Source organism: Mesoplodon bidens, assembly GCF_964165515.1.
Source record: "Mesoplodon bidens genome assembly, chromosome: 4".
Taxonomy (NCBI): Eukaryota; Metazoa; Chordata; class Mammalia; order Artiodactyla; family Ziphiidae; genus Mesoplodon; species Mesoplodon bidens.
This window is the reverse complement of record NC_138160.1, coordinates 107,692,957-107,712,930: the sequence shown is the minus strand read 5'-3', so window position 1 is coordinate 107,712,930 and position 19,974 is coordinate 107,692,957. Positions and strand designations below refer to the sequence as shown.

Genomic DNA, 19,974 nt, shown 5'->3' with positions numbered 1-19,974 from the left:
TCTAACATATATGTACAAATATTCAAACTTTTTAAAGTCAACTCGGTTGTCAATGAATTAGAAGATATTTTGACCAAAGAAGGAAAAAACAGGTTTTTTTCTTATCTGCCCTGAGGAAGCTTTCAAGTATTTAAAAAAAATTCTTTGACACAATCACAAACAATAAGAAATTTGATATAGTCATGAAAGATACCGGACTATATATTAAACCAGAGCACTTAATTTTAGCCAATTAACAGCATAACCTTATGAGAGGAAATGTACATGGCTTTACTAAAATCAGGTATTAGTCCCCTTGATTTTACAGGTAAGGTAAAACCTTTCCTCTTTTGAGGGTGAGGAGCTGTCTACGTACACAACTTCTTCAAAGTTTATGGAAATGACACCTAGTTCATCCTGACTGGCTTCTACAATCTCACTGCAGCTGCTAGTTTATGGGAATTCACCAAGGATGGATGAGCCTGCATTGCACACAGCCAAGGTGGATCCTGAAGCCACTGGAGCCTGAGCTCCCTTAAGGCCACGGAAGGAAGGACTTCAGTTCATGCCCTTTCTCTAGAAGACCATTGACCACATCCTCCTTGACTTCTCCAGATGCTTTGCCTATATATTTGTGGATGGACTTCCAATCCAATCCCTCTATTAAACTGAAAACATTTGAAAGAAGAGGCAGAGTCTTTCATCTCTCGTATCTCATGTTTATATCCATTACTGCTCCTGGAACATTTATGCCTTCATTCCTTCCTTCCACAAATATTTATTGAGAATCACTGGGTGCCTAGCACTGTGCTAGACATTAGGTGAATAAATTAGCTAGGCAGCAGTGAATAAAACAGACAAAATTCACATTTCTCTGGGCCTTCTATCCTGAAGGGGAATACAGACCAAAAAAACCAAACCAAACAAACAAACAAAAAAACAAATGAAGTATTTTCAAATAGTGCCATAAAAAAACGTTAAAAAGACGATGTAATAGATAGTTATGGGAGAATATTCTTTATCTAGTCAGGGAAAGCCTCTCCTGGTGGTGACACTTAGATTGAAAGTTTGTTGACCTAAATTAGAAGCCAGCCACATAAAGCTCCAGGGAGGAGAGTATTCTAGGTGGAGGAAATATCAAGTGCAGAGGCAGAAATGAAGCTACTGTGTTCCAAGAAAGGTAGGCAGAGGCTAAGCAGTGTGGTACCCTGAGCGAGCAGTGGGATGAGAAGGGGCTGGGAAGGTAGGGAGGGACAGATCAAATAGGGCTTGGTGGGTCACGTCAGGGCTCTGGCGTTTATTCTAACTATAATGGGAAATACTGGGGAGTTTGGGGAAGGGGAGAGGCATGCTCTGAAGTTCATTTTTACAAGATCACTCTGGTCTCAATACAGAGAACTGACTGGAGTGGGGCTAAAGTAGATGCAACAGTAGGGAGACTATTGTGATCACCAATTAAGAGAGGACGGTGGCTTGGATTTGAGTGGCAGGAGTAGAGAGTAGGAAAAGGTTAGATTATCTTATATTTTCAAGTTGAACCAAGATTTTCTGATAAACAGATGTAGAGGGAGATTACACAAAATTTTTTAAAAAAGGAAAATATATCAATAAATGATGTGTGTGGAGTAGAGTTAAATAAAATAACAGCCCAGCCTTGTCTTTATAGCATGTGAACCAACTAGCGCAAGTAACAGAAATATCTATAGTGTTCTCACCATGCCCCGAGCAATATGAACCAGACGTGAATTCATCTGGTAAGGACATTAATGGTCAGAGGTTGGAGATGATGCAAAAAACTGCACCAGGGCTCTGTCTGGGGAGCCTCCTGGCAAGCAACTCTGGACAAAGAGAGGCTCCTGCTCAAGAAGGGTGTGGCCTGCTGGGCGAAATGAGATGTCCTCAAAGAGCCCCTCCATCCATTCTCCAGTCCACAGACCGGTCTGATGTGAAGTCTGGTGGAAGGCACAGTTGTCACACAAGGAATTGTAAGTAAATACCACTTACTGAGCCATTATCATGCCACCAGGCACAGTGCTGAGTGCTGAGTACTCAGCAGGTATTGTGTCATTTAATTCTCACAAGCATATGACATAGATACTTTGAACCTTATTTTAAGCTAAGGAAAGTGAGGCATAGAAACAGCACAGAATGGAGAGGCACTAAGTCTACTGTCATTCAGTTCCAACAGGGAGTTGGGTGGGTGGAGGTGGAAGAGATTGTCTGCCCCTCCAGAGAGTAACCAACAAAAGCCCAGGTTTCAGACTCCTTCACAAAGGCAAAATCAGCAGTTTCTGTGTATGACCTCTATCAAGATACTCCGGCAGTCCATCAGTGAAATTGCTTTCGGGCAGTTCTGATGAACCATTCATCCCAAGCTCAGTCCTTCCCACCTGTCATCAATGTCCAGCCCTCATGCCAGTGAACCCAAATGATCCACTCTTATTCTGCTGCTCCATCAACCTGATTTCTAAAGTAATTCTGACAGGGTGATGGGTATGTTAACGACTTGCCATGAGGACTGGGCTCTGGTGACTTCTCTCTCCAGACAACATCGATCCTCTATTGTATCCAGTCAACAGACCTTTACAGCAGACTTTGCTGGTGAACAAGTCAGCTTTCTGTGCCCTACAATTTCTGGCTTGTAATACCCTTCAAATGGATTCCCCCATTCGAATATCCTGCAGGCAAATTCTTATTACTTATTCCGAGCAGCATAGCGTGCTTGCTTTATCTAAAAGGTTATCAGTATTCTTAATGTTGTATCTGAAAATGTTTGAGCTAGTCTGGCCTCCTAGGCATGTTTTCACTACTTCCAAGTACATTTAACCAGAAATGCTATTGGTGACTAAATAGACCCCAGTTTGGATTTTCTAGACCAAAACTAATTTCCATTTTTTGTTTCTAATTGGTACTAATGTCAAAAGCCTAGGGAACAAGCATTTGAAAACTATTTGCTGGCTGCTGGCTGATTTAGGACTCTCCATGTGCTTTGGGATGTGCCCTATAGCCAGAGGAGAAATAAATTTCTCTATCGACCTGTAGAAAATCATAAATAGAATTATATGGGTTGAGAAAACAAATGTATTATTGCTACTCATACAAAAGGTTTAAAGGGTTTCCAAAACAAAGAAAGGTCTCGGGGATTGCAGACACATTTATGAGAGTAAATCACACATAGAATCATAGGTTTGAAAGGGATCGTAAATACAATCTTGCCCAACATTCTTAATGTTACAAATGAGGAAATTACAAATTACAAATGCATCCAACCAAATTGGTGTCATTTTAAATGACATGTTAGTGTGTCCTCAACACCTCTCAGGTACTTTTGTTTTGCTATTTTGTCTGGTGGTATCAGTCCTGCCTCCTGCTCTCATTCACTGACCCTTATCACTTTCACCAAATCTCCTTTCCAGCTCCAGGAGACACCAGATCCTTATTAAAATTACTGGCTGTGAATGAGATGCGAGTCTGGTTCCACCATTTACCAGAAGTATAAACTTAGGCAACACACTTAATTTTTCTGTGCCTCCATTTTCCCATCTGTAAAATAGGAACAAGAATTGTAACCATCTCATCTGTTGAGCATTAAATGAGTTAGTTCCTGTAAAGCTGTAAAGCCCTTACAAAGATGCTTGGCACATACTAAACTCTCAGTAGAGGAGAACTATTGCTGTCATCATCATTATCAATGTGCCCAACTTCTGCTTCCCTTGATATCAGCAGATTATCTCTTCCCCAGTTTACCAAGAGAAGAAAGGTCATCACATATGAACTCACTCAGATCCTCCTCCCCACTGCCCGTGAGCTCCTGAGCCCAGAAACCTATTGACATCCTGCCTGCCACTCTTTCCTCCCTCGTTTTGTTGGGAATGGGAAGTACTTCACACTAATCCTTCCATCAGTGTCAGGATCCCATCCGTCTTCTCAGGAGCTGTGTTCCCTCGATTAAATGAACTCTCAATTCAATCTCCACACTCTGTCTTTTCTTTCACCATCCTCTCAGCCTCTTTCACCTTAAAACACAATCAAAAGCAAACAAACAGGGCTTCCTTTGTGGCGCAGTGGTTGAGAGTCCGCCTGCCGATGCAGCGGACGCGAGTTCGTGCCCCTGTCCGGGAATATCCCACATACCGCAGAGCGGCTGGGCCCGTGAGCCATGGCTGCTGAACCTGCGCGTCTGGAGCCTGTGCTCCGCAACGGGAGAGGTCACAACAGTGAGAGGCCCGCGTACCGAAAAAAAAAAAAAAAAAAAAAAAAAGCAAACAAACACCAAACTTTCTCTTGAGCCTACATTTGTCTTTTACTAACTCCCTATCTCTTTGCCCTTCCTTGTTGAGTTCCCAGTTAAGTTTCTGGAAGAGGAGTCAATGCTTTAGCATCTTTGCATCACCCCTCACCCCACAGCAGTCTGCTTTCTGTCCCCAGCACAACATTAGGTCCTTCTTTCTAGTCCAGCCAGAAAACCTCTCACTACTTTACCCACCACCATTTCTAGCTTCCTCAATCCACCTCTTCTCCTGAGGCTGTTCTCTTTCTCAGGACGAGACATTTACCAGTCTGTCTACTTTTCTCCAGGCTGCAAGCTCTGTGGGACCAACAACTATTCCTCACTGGTTTCTTTATCTGCAGCGTCCAGCACAGTTTCTTGCACACAGTATTCAATGAAAGTTCAAACTATGAACACATGAATGACCTTCTCAGAATCATACATTCAATCTCATTAAATGAAACAAACATTTACTGCTCTGCAATCACATGCCAGGCACAGTGGAGGCTAAAGACATTAACAATACACAGACCCTGCCCTCCAGGAGTTGTTTATCATCCAGTGAGGGAGGAAGAGAAATCCAGGACTGATGAACAGATAAGAGATATTGATGGAGGAGGAACAGAGAGAGAACAGGAAAGAGGAGGAAAGAGAGAACTGGACCTAAGATAATGTCACATAGGCTAGGGTATTCTTTAGGATGCCAATAGAAGTAAAATACATGCATGTTTTTTAAAAAAAAAATCATTTAATCAAACCTAAAAGGAGGTAATATGCCCAAGTCAGTCAAATAAATCATGATTTCACTTCAAGCAAACAAACCATGTTCAGTTCTCTGACACACCTGGTTTTTCATACAGAAAATACATTGAGACCCAGGAACACTGACTGTATACAATATATAGGAATCCGTCCATCCACTGACAAGGTAAACAGTCATACTAAACCTCCAAGGGTAGCCTTTTTAAATTTGTGCTTGTGAAGGTACTGTCAGACTCTTAATTTCCCATGTATATTGGGAAGGAAAAAATATACAGAGAGATAGCTATGAAAACGAGTTACTTTTCTGGCTGGAATGATTGATCCTGATTATCACAGGGAAACTGGGCTGCTGCTGCATAACGGGAGAAAGCTGAACTATGTCTGGAACCCAAGGGATTCTGTGGGGCACCTCTTGGTACTTCCATGTCCGGTAGTAAAGGTTAATGGAAAGTGTCAACAACCAATAAAAGGCAGGACAACTGAGAATTCAGATCCTTCAGGAATGGAGGTTTGAGTCACTCCTCCAGATGAAGAACCTTAAGTAGCTGAGGTTTGGGCTGAGAGGGAGAAATATGAAATGGGGAAGAAGGAGGCCATACATAAAAGTACAGCATGTGACTAACTACAGAAAAGAGGCCTGTAGTAGTTTTTAACATTTCTCTTTGCTTGCTACATCTATGTGTTTATTTGTAGAAGCTATTTTCTGTTTTACTGCTCTTTGGATTTTTATTTAATTTTATATAAAATAAAAGTTGTTGGAAGATAACTTTAGTATCTAGGTAGCAAAATATTCTGTGGTACTTCATCTGAATTTCAGGAAAAATTAATATAACCAGCAATGGATACCATGACTGTTGGGACTTGCATCTCCTCATTTTGGGAAAAGAGTGAGAACATCTTAACTTGTACGATGTCAGGCTGTATTTTATTAGATGGAAATGCAGAGTCATTTCATTGATGTGCAAGAATTCAAATGTGTGTAGAAAGGTGCACAGAAGAGCTGAGTAAACAAAGGAGTGGACTGGACCAGTTATCACTTTATTGTCTCTCAGGGCTAAATTTATCCTTCATTTTTATCTACAAAAATGGATGTGGGCCCTTTAAGTACTCTTCCTTTGCCAGCTTGCTGACTGTTAAGCATTTTCTGAAGGGTGCTGGAGAGACACTGTAGGAGGAAGGTGCTGCCCATCATGGTTCTAGAGTGCCAGCTCAACTGACTCCGGAAGTGACCGTGGCTCTTCCAGCACCCAGCCCCTGCCCTGTCAGCACAGTGGGAGTGGCTTCTCCAGCACAGACAGCTTCTTCAGCATCCAGCTCCTACAGTGCACTGTGGCTAGCAGCACCCATCAGCCATCAACTTCCCCTGGCATTCCCCCTTGGGCTGTTTTGTAGCAGAGTGCTTCTGGTAAGACACTTCTCCAGAACAGCTTTCTCAAGCATCCTATAGAACAGATTTCTAGCAAGTTCCAGAAAGCAGATTTCCAGCAAGTTTCACTAGGGGTGTACCATGGCAGTCTCTCTACCATTCAGTGAGCTGTGGCTGTGCTCTAACAAGGTCTACATCACACCGTTACTGGGGCTTCCTCTTTGGGTATTCTATCTCAGCCCTAGGAGTAGTGAATGCTCCTTATTCCTGCCATTCCTGTATTCTTTTGAGTGTTATCTACTTTCTACTAGCCAATCTCTACACCAAATTCATGTTATAGCTAATGATTCTTTTTAATAAACTTTCCCTGCTCAAGTTACTATGTGTTCCAGGGGCAACGAGCACACCAGCACCCAGATCTTGGTTTCTAAATACCATTCTCCAATGGCTCATTCTAGGACTGAAGCAGGAAAAACACAAAGTGAGCTTGGAGTATCCTACAATAGCAGAAAGTAAGGAACTGCTCAAAAGACCGAACAAAAGGACAATGGCGTATGAAAAGAACACAGAAGCCACCTAAAAGAACTCCCAGTTGCCAAAGCTGGAACAATTTAAGCAACAAAATAAACAATATAATATTGACTTCTCATGTAAATATATATAAGTCCACACTGATATAAATAAATGATTGATTAAATGGGAGAGAATAAATAAATCTTCCTTATGGAATATGTCCATATGTAGATATTCTCCCCCTCAAAACCATGGAGCTTAATCTTTACCCTTCATCCTTGAGGGTAGGCTAGACTTAGTGACGTATCCTCAGAGAAAAAGGAAAAGGAAAAATAGTAACTTTATGTGGAGAAACCTGGCAAACACTACACATCACCAAATGATGAAGGTTAACCGAGTGATGACACCATCAGTGCTGTCATGTGAATATCATCATACCCCTGATACAATATAATGAGACAGGCATTTCAAGTCTGTGGTATTTTCGTAACCTGTACCCCTAGTCTAGTCATGAGGAAAACACAGACTGGGGGACATTCTGCGGGATATCTGGCCAGTTCTCGTCAAGGTTGTCAAGGTTATGAAAAACAAAGACTGAGCAATTGTCACAGACCAGAAGGGACTGGGGAGATGTGAAGATGCAGTGCAGTGCTCAGGACTAGATCCTGGAACAGAAAGAGGACATTAATGGAAAAACTAATAAAATCCAAATAAAGTCTAGAGTTTGTTTAATAGTAATATACTAGTAAGGAACTAACTGGTAGTGTATTCATGTCAATTTCTTTTGCAGTTAGTTTTGCCAAGCTAATGGTAACTTAATATGTTAAGGGAAAAACTGGATGCAAGTGTATGGAAACTGTCAACTCTCTTTGTAACTCTTCTAAAATTGTTCCAAAATGAAAGGTTTACTCAAAAAAATTATTGCAGTTTCTGTCTCTTGATTGTACCCTGACTAATACAAGGAACTGGTGTCATTAAAAAAAGCAATCATTTTCTGGATCTAACATATATTATCAAATATATGCATAACAATAACCAGAGAGGAGGGGGCAGAGAGATAAAAATCCTTGGGAATTAGGCCATTTTAACTCTGTTACTTAGTAGATTACTAGAGTGTGCATTTGCTTCAAGAATTATCTGGCCAAGAGTAACTAAATTACACACCTCCTAATGAGTGATATTAGGGTAACAGCTATAGACAAAACCCAGGTAACAAAATTCAGTGCTCTGGCTCAGAACAGCATTTTCTTAGGTGCTTAAAAAAGGTGTCAGAAATGTTTTCTAAGAACATCTTTAAAGCCTTCAGATATCTGTCCACATTTATTTATGCTTCTGTTTATGATAGAGCCAAAACATAAGCTGTGGAGAATAAACTAAAAGTCACCTCAATATCATCATCCAGGATTGAAAGAACATGTGTTGTCAGAATTCTAGAGGCTTCATTCAAAAGGCAGTCAACTCCGAAATAAAGCAACAGTTTGTTTTCTAGAAGGCCTATCAGTTCTAGAGAGTCTGAAACCCATATAGACCTTTTGTTTTGCTTACACACTCTTTAGTCTGATCTCTTAGTTTGAGGTAGGCTGCAGTTCTTAGGGGACAAAGTATGACTGCAACTAAAATTATTCCACAGTATTCTCACCCTGAAATTAGTAACAAATCTCATTTCTCAAATGAAAAATATAGCCACTCTTCTCTTTCCCAATGGTTTATATAATAATGTTATTTTTCTTCCAAATGTGTAGGCACAACTGATCTTTAAGTTGGAAAAGTCAATGAAAGCAACAATGCATTTGAGGTCAGTTGGCCGGAAAAATGGACGTGAGCCAGATCCCACATCCCAAACATTTTGCCTCAACGGCATGTGAACGAAGTGCCCTCTCCCCTCCTGATCTCTAACAGAAGGCTAACAAAACCCTGCAAGACAGTTACCCATTGGAATGGGAAGCCTGTCGGGGCAGAAAGACACACGCATGCGCGCGCGCACACACACACACACACACACACACTCCCTGTTTAGGACATGATAAAAAGGCTCTTTCACATGGAATGTTCTATGCACAGACAGCATAAGGACCTCCCCTGAAGATGCTGTTTTAGAGGCAGTCAAGAGATCACAAGTCTAAAACAAGTAGTTCTAACAAGATAAAGAGTAATCTCCCCAATTCCAAATGGAAGCAAGTAAAAATTCTTAAAACCAGCTTATCTACATAGCTTAAAGTTCTTTTGGACTAGTTTCAGAAAATTCTTTGGTAGCAAGGAGGTCAAAGTTGTGTTGTCACGAGAGTCTGCTAATTTTTAAAACTATTTTCCCTTTCTCTAAACGTAAACGTTTCATGCATTACAATTTAGTTGCACTTCAATTCCTTCTCACATTTTTCAAGGCAAAACGAAGTATAAAGGAACAGGAAGAGTGCACAATTACACGCACAGCAAGGAGTTAGCCAGAAAACCTAAGTTTTAACTGTGAAATTTAGAAAAGCAACTGTATTACATGACATTCCATCATTTAATCCTCATAATAATGAATACAGGATTTTAAGGGCAATCTGCTTATAGTCCAAAACACCATCATTTTACAATTATAATTCTAACATAATGGAGAAAAATTATATACTATATTATGAATTGATTTAATACCTAAATGTTCATGAATTTTCATTTATTACCAATAATTCTCCCCAGTAATCTGAGCAAGTGCTTATTATTTGCACCTCAGAATTCAAAGATAAATATGTTAAGCATTGAAAATATCAATTTTACTTCTGCTTTAGAACCAACAAGTGGTAAGTTTTCATCACCAAGAAAATATATTAGATAAACGAACAAGTAAAAACAGACGCAGGAATACAGTAGCTGTGTTACCACAACTGCCTTACTGAGTTAAGGAATCTAACTTCTGGACCCTACCCTGGAAAATTCATTGATATTCACAGAAGTACCAGAATCAGATGATTGAAATCTTCTTTCCAAGCACCTTTCTTTATACTCTATTCATAACAGTTCTGTGTATAATACATGTAGAGATTTAAAACAACAGTATTCGTGAGTTGGATTGGGAATCTACACAATGTTCTGCATTGGGATGAAGAGGGAAACCTGTGGCTCATGTAATCTGCAGACAAGAGGCCCATACAGCAGAAACATCCAGAGACAGACAACAGCAGGTGGAAACTTACCACTGGAGCAGTTGGTCCCACCCCAGCCAGGCTCACACTGACAGGTGTTTGGAGCAATGCAGCGACCATGGACACATTTATCAGCACAATGGGCTGTCAGAGAGAAAAATCAATCAAATAAGGAAAGTTGGCACAAGAAAAAAAACCCAACAACACAGCTGTTTCACATCTCAGTCTCAAGTATCACTTAAAAACAACATGCATGCTTGATAATTTTCTTCAATCCATTCCTCAGCCCTCTTACAGTCCTCTGTGTAACCAAACAATTCCCCTTCTTATTTTGATACCTCCAAATAAATTCCTTCATTTCTACTATATAATTCTACTTCATGCTAAATTAGCAAAGAAGTTTCAAGGAAAATTGCCTAATCCACTTTTTTAAAAAAATTATTAGTGACTACCAAATATATCCTCTTTGTTTCAGGAGAAGCGTATATGGATGCACAAACAAACCACAAAGCAAGATCTCAGGACTCCAGGGCGACAAGAGTAGCCTGAAAGGTATTCCCTTTACATAATACCTTCACTAGAAACAATAGTCAGATTTCTTTGTGCACATGTTATTCACAACCATGACACAGCAGATGTAGATGCCCTTTTTCTGTTGAGGAGAATTTTCGAAAAATGTCACCCAGGTCTTTAGGAAATAGTAAATCTCAATTCCTCTTTTGTTAGTGAATATCACTGGTGTGACCCATCCCATGAAAATAAGGGGTATCATTGCAAACATGAGTGGATGAGTAGTCTGATGATTTCCAAAGGAAAGCTCAGTGGGTGGATAGAAAGGGATCAGAAATATGCTGTGTTGAACATCAGCATTATCCTCAACATTGGTGCCACTCAGGTTGGTTAAATCTTCTTTAAAATACCTGGATATATGAGTAATTCTGAGAACAACTTGGAAGAGTTTGGATTTCAGATGTTCTAGAATTTCATTTAAGGATGGGATAAGGTATCCTATGCTTTAGAGGTAAGTTTTATTAATTCATGTCTTATTACAAAAGTAAAACAGGTCTACTGTCCAAACATAAAATACCAATAAGCAAAATAAACCTCTCTTTTAAGGAAAAAAAAGAGAATCATAATATTTTTCAATTTGCCTTCCCACTTAATGAGAAAAAAATCTTTCTATGTCATTAAATATTCTTTTGTGTGATTTATATACTGTGTGTAAGTCTATATTGTGTTTATATATTTATATATGTTGTATATATATATGTATATATAGTATAGGATATACGTATGTAATATAAATATATTGCTGCACCAAAAGTGATAATCACTTCTAAGGTTTTTATCAAAAAGATTTAGACATGAAGAGATATAAATGAAAGGCATTTTAGATGAAGAGAAAGCAAAAGCAAGCAGTAGAAAGAAAAGCAAATGGAAACAAGAAGATCTGTTTGGGTGCAGTGTTTGGAGCAATAGCTTTGGAAAGAGAGAGACACTTTGAAAACCAAACTAAGGTGTCAGGACTTTATTCTGAGAATTAGCTGGGAATGTTCTAATGAAAGATATAAATTTGTTATAAGAAAGAAACTATCAGGTAGGTCACCTGCTGAGGACACTGCAACAAAATGAAGTGACCAAAATTTCAGGAAATACACATTTATGTCCTATTACTAGAATAATTCTTTACCATCCAGGCAATTTGGTGAGGGGTATCAGGCCAGATGAGCTAGAGAATTTGACACTAGAGTTCCAAGGAGATTCTTAGCAACCTCATAATACTTGATACAATTACGTATTTAATTATAATGAGAAGCAAAATCTGCCTGTAACATATGAACACACTGCCCTACAACATGTTGACTTCTGCTGCCAGGTTAAGTCGACATGTGCTAATCTCAGGGTTCAGTGCCTCCAGCTATTTCTATGCACGTTTGATATTGCAGATGGGTCATTCATTCAAAAGTTCATAGCTCTGTACTGTTATTTCTTAAAATTTAGCTATACATGTGTAAGCCAGCAAAATACCATAACTAGAGTATGCAAGGTTCAACTAAATGCCAAAAAAGGCCCAGTTCTAATTGTGTAGGGCATGTTCTGGACCCTATATCACACTGTTTTGTGGTAGCCAGGACACCCCCATCTTACAGAGAGTGCTGGCACCCATTGTAAATATGTAAATTTGACCGTGCTTGGTCTAACTTGTCTTGTGTACTGATGGCATCTATGCTTGCAACATACTGTTAGTGATCAGCCTTCAGACATCAAATTCCCAATTCATCCTGTGTCAAGATACTAAAACTACTTAAAATTCTGTTTGTATATTTTGAGAAGTTTTAAAACTCAGATACTAGATCTCTTTAATATGAAACCAGAGTTTTCTGATAGTGTGCATCTAAAAGAAAACACAGAAATTGGATATGATGGTTGATGAAAAGAAGTATCATTCATATCCTCAAATTTCAAATTTTTGTGTTTATTTAAAATACTCTTGTTGGTCTCACCCATTAATTTTACACTAAGAAAATGTTATAAATGTTAACTTATAAGGTATATCTATATTAATAAAACACTACTTTGTCTTTATATCTTAGGCATCTACACATAATTTCATTTGACAGAAAAATCAGTTCCACTATTTGAAACTTGGAAAATCTCTGGGTTCCCAGGACACTGGATTGGATGACAGCAACCTGGGGTTTCCTATCTACAAAGAGCGGGTGGCCAGGAGAGGAAGGTTTTGGGGGGTGTTCCATGGGAAGGTCTCCTTTTTTCTGTCTCCTTTCATTTTCTCACTCCTTATCTTCCTTTTCACCTTCTTTTACTACACATCTTTCTCTCCCCTAAACTACTTCCTTGATATGCACAGTCACCACATAGAATGCAGATTAAACTGTGGTTTTAATTGTAGTTGTGTTGGCTCTTAGCCCCTGAGTAACCCCAAAAGATTTCCACTGTACCCACCTGAATCAACCAGAAAGAAAGGTAAGACAGAGCAAACAGGTCTAGAACCTTTCCTCCAATATCAAGATGGCCTTTAATAAAATGGGTAAAGAAATGCATGATAAGCTAAATCTTCTGGGTCCCAGAAGATTAGGAATCAGAATTGCTTATGCTTGGATACCAGTTGATTGGTTTTTGTTACTCTTGTTTTGTTGATTACAAAAAAGGATATTAAGTGAATTTCTATATGTAAAAATCAAAGGAGATCTGCTTCAAAATGCTTTGAGATTGCTGAATAATCATATGAATACTCTCATGTTTGATTCCTGATGATAAGAACTTTGTGTTTTATGAAATAAACACCAAGAAGTCCAGTCAACTGTAATAGATGGAAAAAAATCCTATCATGGTAATTTTAAAATCTAGATTATTTCTATGAAAACCTTGAAATAATAACATTTGGCTAAAGTCTGAAGCAAAACGTAAATAGATAGCAGAAAACAAATTAGTCTGTAAGTTAATTAGGAATTGGAAGGGGCAATCTGCTTTCCTAATGATTTTTTTTCTTAATTAAAGCTAGAGTCAAAGGAATCAACTTGAAGCATTGAAGCCTAAAGTCAAATAATGATCTAAGTAATAGAAAATATTATTGGTACGGATTCTCAAAGGAAAGAACACAAAATTCTCCTGCCGTGGTGCAGAATCTCCACATGACATTAGACTGTCACACAAGTGCCATCTCTGTTCCATGCCCTATCCCACAGCTTGGGACTCTCCACATTTAGCAGCAGCTCTCACCAAGCACCCACAAGACCAGTGGGAGCAAAGAGAGACAACAGAGGAGAAGAGAGCAAGCTAGAAAACTCTGTGTTCTCTGATGTCTCAGCTCTCCAAATTGCAGTAACACTAATCATGGCATATGTGGTGACAAACACAGAGCCTGCCTCTAGGAAACTGACTGAGCTAGATCCCTACCCTAGCTTCATCTTTCCTCTTTTAGCCTCAAATGCCACCTACTCTGGGTGCTGAGTTTTATGACTAACAAACTCCATGTGAGAACCCAAGGTGGGTTAAAGACATGAATTTGTCATATAGAAAATTCCAAAGTCAGCTGGAAACGAGAAAGGGAACAGAGGTCTCCTGTAGCAAATGTTCAATAGCTTAGATTTCAAGGACAAGCACAAAAGAACTATCCTAAGTATGGCCTTCTCATCCATGGAAACTGTCATTTTATTCCCTATCCTATTCTTATTTTTAAAAGGGCAATTAAAACAAGGAAAATGCTAGCAAAGACAATCTATCCAATATGATTCTTTTTCACATCTCTCTTTAAGAAAATCATTAATATCACATTCTGAGTTTTCAGTAATCTTTTATAGAGACCAGATGTAAGCTGAATATGTGGACCATACTTGGTACACCGCTGCAGACACATCAAGTTGCAAGGAGCAGCCAAGGCATCTTCTCCCTCAAGAACTGGGGGGCAAGAGACACTGATGAGAAGAACATGCTACATCTATGAATTGAAAGCTGTGGACAGCCTGTCTGCCTGATGGACAGGTGAGGACTGACCCGATGACCCTGGAATCTTCTCTAATTAGGCTCCTATTTCAGCCTTAGCTCCTAAATCCATTTAAATCCCATTACCAGTGACATGGATCTCATTCCTTTCACTTGTAAATATTTGCCTTTAGTACTGAGAGCTACTAACTATACTCAATAGTTTTCTCTTCTGCCATATACATTTCCCTTTGCATTTACACCTAGAGTATGGCAGAAAGGTGAAAGTAAGAGTGGGCAGACTAAAGACTCCTTTAAACAAATTGTATCTCTAAACACAGTACCTACCTGTGTCCTAGAGGATATATTATAATCAATGCATTTAAGTTAATTTGAAAAATGTTTCCATGATCAAAGTATCTCTTGAAAATAACTATCCAATAGAAACACACACCTTCCACCTAATCCATCTTTCCCCAGAAGTGTGTTTTCATGGCTCACGGGCCCAGCCATTCTGCGGCATGCGGGATCCTCCCGGACCAGGGCACGAACCCGCGTCCCCAGCATCGGCAGGTGGACTCTCAACCACTGCGCCACCAGGGAAGCCCCCCAGAAGTGTCTTTTATCTTGATGTCATGAATAAAGAGCATAAGCGACAAATCTTATTTTTGCTCATTTTTTTATTCGGAGTTGCTACAGAGGAACATAGATTTTTAGAGTTAAAGGTGCCTTTACTGAACGTCATTTCCGCATTTTTCAGGCAAGAAAATGGGGACTGGGAAAATGGAATGATTTTCCCAATATTTGCAGCTGGCATTAGAGGCAGAAGTAGGAGTGAACCCAGGTGCCTGAATCCCAGTGGACCAAAACTTCTGATGAGTTTTCATGGCAGTGGGAAGGCAGGAGGGAAAAGGATGGTAGTAGCTGTGCTAGGTCAGATATTAGGGCAGGTGTACTGGACAACTGCCAGTTGGGAGTTAGAAGATTCAAATGAGGAAGAGAAAGAAAACAGAAAGTTGACTCCTAAATAAACTTTACCCACCACATACTTTTGTTTGAGGCCAATTACATGCAAAGTCTTTACAAAAATCTAATTGCTACTACAGTATTCACTATAGACAGGAATCATTTTGTTTTCATATTTGCAGACATTACATTGTAGCCTACCTTATTGTGTGTGTTTATAAAAAGGAAGAGAATTCCCTTTTCCTTCAATTTAATATTTACTGAGGTAGCAGGCACATTACTAGACACTACTATGGATACAAAGATGGCAGACCAGGAACTCTTAGTCTGCAGAAGAGGTCAAATATAGGCTCCACAAAACCTAACTGCAGAGCAAAATGCAGATGTAATATTATGAACAAATTATGAACAAATTATGAACAAATACTCTGAACCATATTCAACAATTCCATTTATATGAAAAGTCTAAATAGGCAAAACTATAGAGACAGAAAGTGTATTAGTGGTTGTCTAGGGCTGGGAGGGACTGAGGGTGAATGTGGGGTGATGGCTAATGGATACAGGGTTTTATTGAGGAGATAAAAATACTACAAAGTTGATTGTGTGCTTATTGTACAACTCTGTAAATATGCTTCAAAAACCCCACTGAATTATACACATTAAATAGTTGAATTGTATGGTATGTGAATTACATCTCAAAAAGTCATCATAAAAATACTGTGGCAGCTGAGGAAAGGGAGCAATTGATTCCAACTAGAGTGAGATCAAGGAGGGTCTCAGGAAAGAGAGAACATCTGAGCTGAGGAAGTAGACACCTTTGTAATAAAGCTGCAGGAAAGAGGTGCCAAAAGCAGCTGCCTCATACTCCATCCTCTTTTCATCCCTTCCCCAAGGTTACAAAACCCATTGCATAGGGTCAGGGGCTCTCACCCCACAGCCACCAGTGGTCCATATATGTGACGTGCATAGATTGCTGATCAGTCATGGAGAGTGAGAAAACACTGGAAGTCTAGAAAGTTGCACTTGGTAAATGTATTTTTAAAAATCCATATCTAAAATTCCTTTCCTTCCATTCTTGATGGAGCTTTCATGGATGTGAAGGACAAGTACAAAGAGTGATTACCAGCAGTGTCTTTGGCAGACATCTCTAACTGTACACCTAGTCTAGTCTTCCTTCCACCTTTATTAACAGAATGCCACATTCACCAGGGACAGTGGTGTGACCAGCAAGAAACCACATTTCCATCCCTCTTTCTGGATTGATGTGTCCATGTGGAAACAGTATAGGGGGAGATATCAATGGTAAGAGCAATCCCCCATCTCTTTCTTCTTCCTGATGCCAGGTGTGTAGACAAAAAGGCTGAATCTGCAGATCTGAGGGAAGGGCCCAGGGAATCATGGAACACTTTGCTCTGAATTTCTTGCATGGATGAATAAATGCCATAACCCACTCACTTCCAGACTTTTCATTACATAAAAATTAAAAATTCCTCCATATATGTTTCTATTTTTCAGATATCTACTTATCACAGCCAAACATGATTCCTAACATACACTGCCCCTTTGGAAGATCTTTCTGGTGAGTCAGTTTCTAAATTGAAATATATATATATATATATATATATATATATATATATATATATATATATATATATATATATAATAGCAGAAAATAATTATCTCAAAAAATGTCCAAAAAGCACTTGGCAAAATCCGACATCCATTCCTGAAAAAAATTCTCTTGACCCCCTAGATTAGGAACAAGACAAGGATGTCTACTCTTATAATTTCTAGTCAGCATTGTACTGAAGGTTCTAGCAAGGTAATAATGCAAGAAAAAAGAAGTAAAAGACATCCAAATTGGGTAGGAAGAAGTAAAATTGTCTTTATTTATAGATTATTGAAATATATGTATATATGTATAGAAAGTCTGATGGAAATCTACAAAAAAAGCTACTAAAATAATGAGAGTTTAACAAGTTTGCAGATAAAAACCCATATAAAAAACTTAATTATACCTCTATATACTGGCAAGAAACAATCAGCAATTGAAATTTTAAAAGCCATTTATAATAACATCAAAAATATGAAAAACTTAGCAATAAATTTGACTACAGATGTGAAAGACCTATACACTAAGAACTAGCAACATTGCTTTGAGAAATTAAAGAATTAAACAAAACCATCAATGAAAGTGACCCATTTGACATTTACAGAACACTCCACCCAACAACAGCAGAATATATGGGATATTCTAAATAGAGAGAGAGTGACATTATTTATGAATCAGATGACTCACTATTGTTATGATCAATTTTCTCCCAAATAGATCGACAGATTCAATGCAATACCAGTCCAAATCCCAGCAGTTTCTTTGGTAGAAATTGACAACCAGATTTTAAAATTCATATGTAAATACAAAGTACCTACAATAGCCAAAATAACTTTGAAAAAGATAAAGGCTAATACTACTTGATTTAAAGACTTAAAAACTACAGTAATCAGGATAGTGTGATATTGATGTAAATATAGACAAATAGATCAATGGAATGGAATAGAGAGTCCAGAAATAAATCCAAACATGTATAGACAATTATACTTTGATAGAGGCACAAAGGCAATTCAGTGAAGAAAGAACAGTCTTTTCAACAATGCTGGAAACTTTGGATATCCATAGGCAAATAAATAAATATAGATATATAATTTTGTACCATATACAAATATTAACTCAAAATGAATCATAAACCTAAACATAAAACCTAAAAGTATACAACCTCTAGAAAAAAACATAGGAGAAAACCTTTGTGACCTTGAACTGGGCAAAGAGTTCTTAGGTATGCCACCAAAAAATACAACTTGCAAAAGAACAAATTAATAAATTTATCCATCAAAATTATAAACTTCTGCTCTTCAAAAAATACCATTAAGAGAATGAAAAGATAAGTCACAGAATGGAAGAAATATTTATTAAAAAATTAGCTGATAAATAACTTGTATTCAGAATATACAAAAATACTAAATAAGATAAACAGCTCAATTACAAATAAATAAATAGGCAAAAGATTTGTACACTTCACCAAAGAAGATGTACTAATGGCACATAAGCTCATGAAAAGATGCTCAATATCATTAGTCACTAGAACAGTATGAATTAAACTTCAATAAGAAAATATTACATATCTATTCAAATGACTGAAATTAAAGACTGACTGTACCAAGTACTGGCAAGGATTAGAGGAATTGGAACTCTCATACATTGCTAGTGGACGACTACTGTGGAAAATTTTGTCAGTTTCTTAAATTGTTTATGGACATTTGGATTACTTCCAGTGTTGGGCTATTACAAATAAAGCATCTCTAAACACTATGTACAAGTACAAAATGATTCAGCTATCCCACTCCTAGGTATTGCCCAAAAGAAATAAAAGCATAAGTCCATATGAAGACTTGTACACAAGTTCTCAGAGCAGCTTTATTTGTAGTTGCCAAAATCTGGAAATAATACAAGTGTCCATAAACAGATGAAAGAATAAATAAGTTATGGTATATCTATACAACAGAATACTACTCAGCCATAAAAAGGAATGAATCAATGATACACATGACAATATGGATGAATCCAAAAGTGATTATGCTGAGTGAAAGAGACCAGACATAAAAGAGAACACACTGTGATTCCATTTGTATAAAGCTCTAGCAAGTGTAAACTAACCTGAAGTTACTGAAAGCGGATCAGTGGTTACCAGGGAGTGAGGGATGCAGGTAGGAATGGCTGGGAGGAATTACAAAGGGATGTAAGCAAATATCTGTATGTGATTAACAAGTTCACTATCATGATTGACATGATGATTTCATTGTTGTAGACATATGTCAGTACCTATCAAATTGTACACTTAAATCTGTGCAGTATATTTTATGTCAATTTTACCTCAGTAAAGTTATCTTAAAAAAAAAGGTAGACTGTGAGAACTTCCACCAAGGGTCAGAGACCTCTCTATATACAAATAAGACATACTAAAAAAAATCTGAGCTAACACTAAAACACTGAACACACTTTGCAATTTCAGTAAGAGTCTGGTCATTGGTGGGTGGGCTCTCCAAATGTTTATGAAGATATTGGCTTTAGAGCCTCCCAAGACATTTACTTGGGGAAATGCTAATACTACAAACTCACAATACAAAGTTCTACAATTAGCTTTTCCTCTACAAAATAAATGACATACACAGGAAAAAAAATGTTTGTGTTGAAATTGACTATTGTAATGGATTCCACACAAGGGATTGTAATACCAACTGTGGAGCACATAATCCTATTCATTTATTTAAAAATGGAAAGAGTTTTCAGCTTAATTCCACACATACACAGGCATTATCCATTCTGGCCTCAGCTCCCACATTGTGTCTCTTCAAGTTAAATCAGATTTAAGTAACATTAGTAACATGATCCTAATAGACCACAGTTTCAAAAAGTTAAGGAGTGCTGAAATAAACTCTAGTTTTCCTAAGCACAAATTCCTAACAACTCAGCCTACAACTGGTCTGTTGATACG

At 38.2% G+C, this 19,974-nt stretch overlaps 1 protein-coding gene across 1 annotated transcript in view; it reads right to left on the bottom strand.

The window, feature by feature from the left end:
- Positions 1 to 19,974, bottom strand: part of MEGF10 (multiple EGF like domains 10) — a 122,319-nt gene that overhangs the window by 74,962 nt on the left and 27,383 nt on the right. Inside the window, exon 4 of the mRNA XM_081233754.1 lies at positions 10,067 to 10,159. Within this exon, the coding sequence (XP_081089880.1) occupies positions 10,067 to 10,159 (93 nt within the window). The remainder of the gene's footprint in view (positions 1 to 10,066; positions 10,160 to 19,974) is intronic.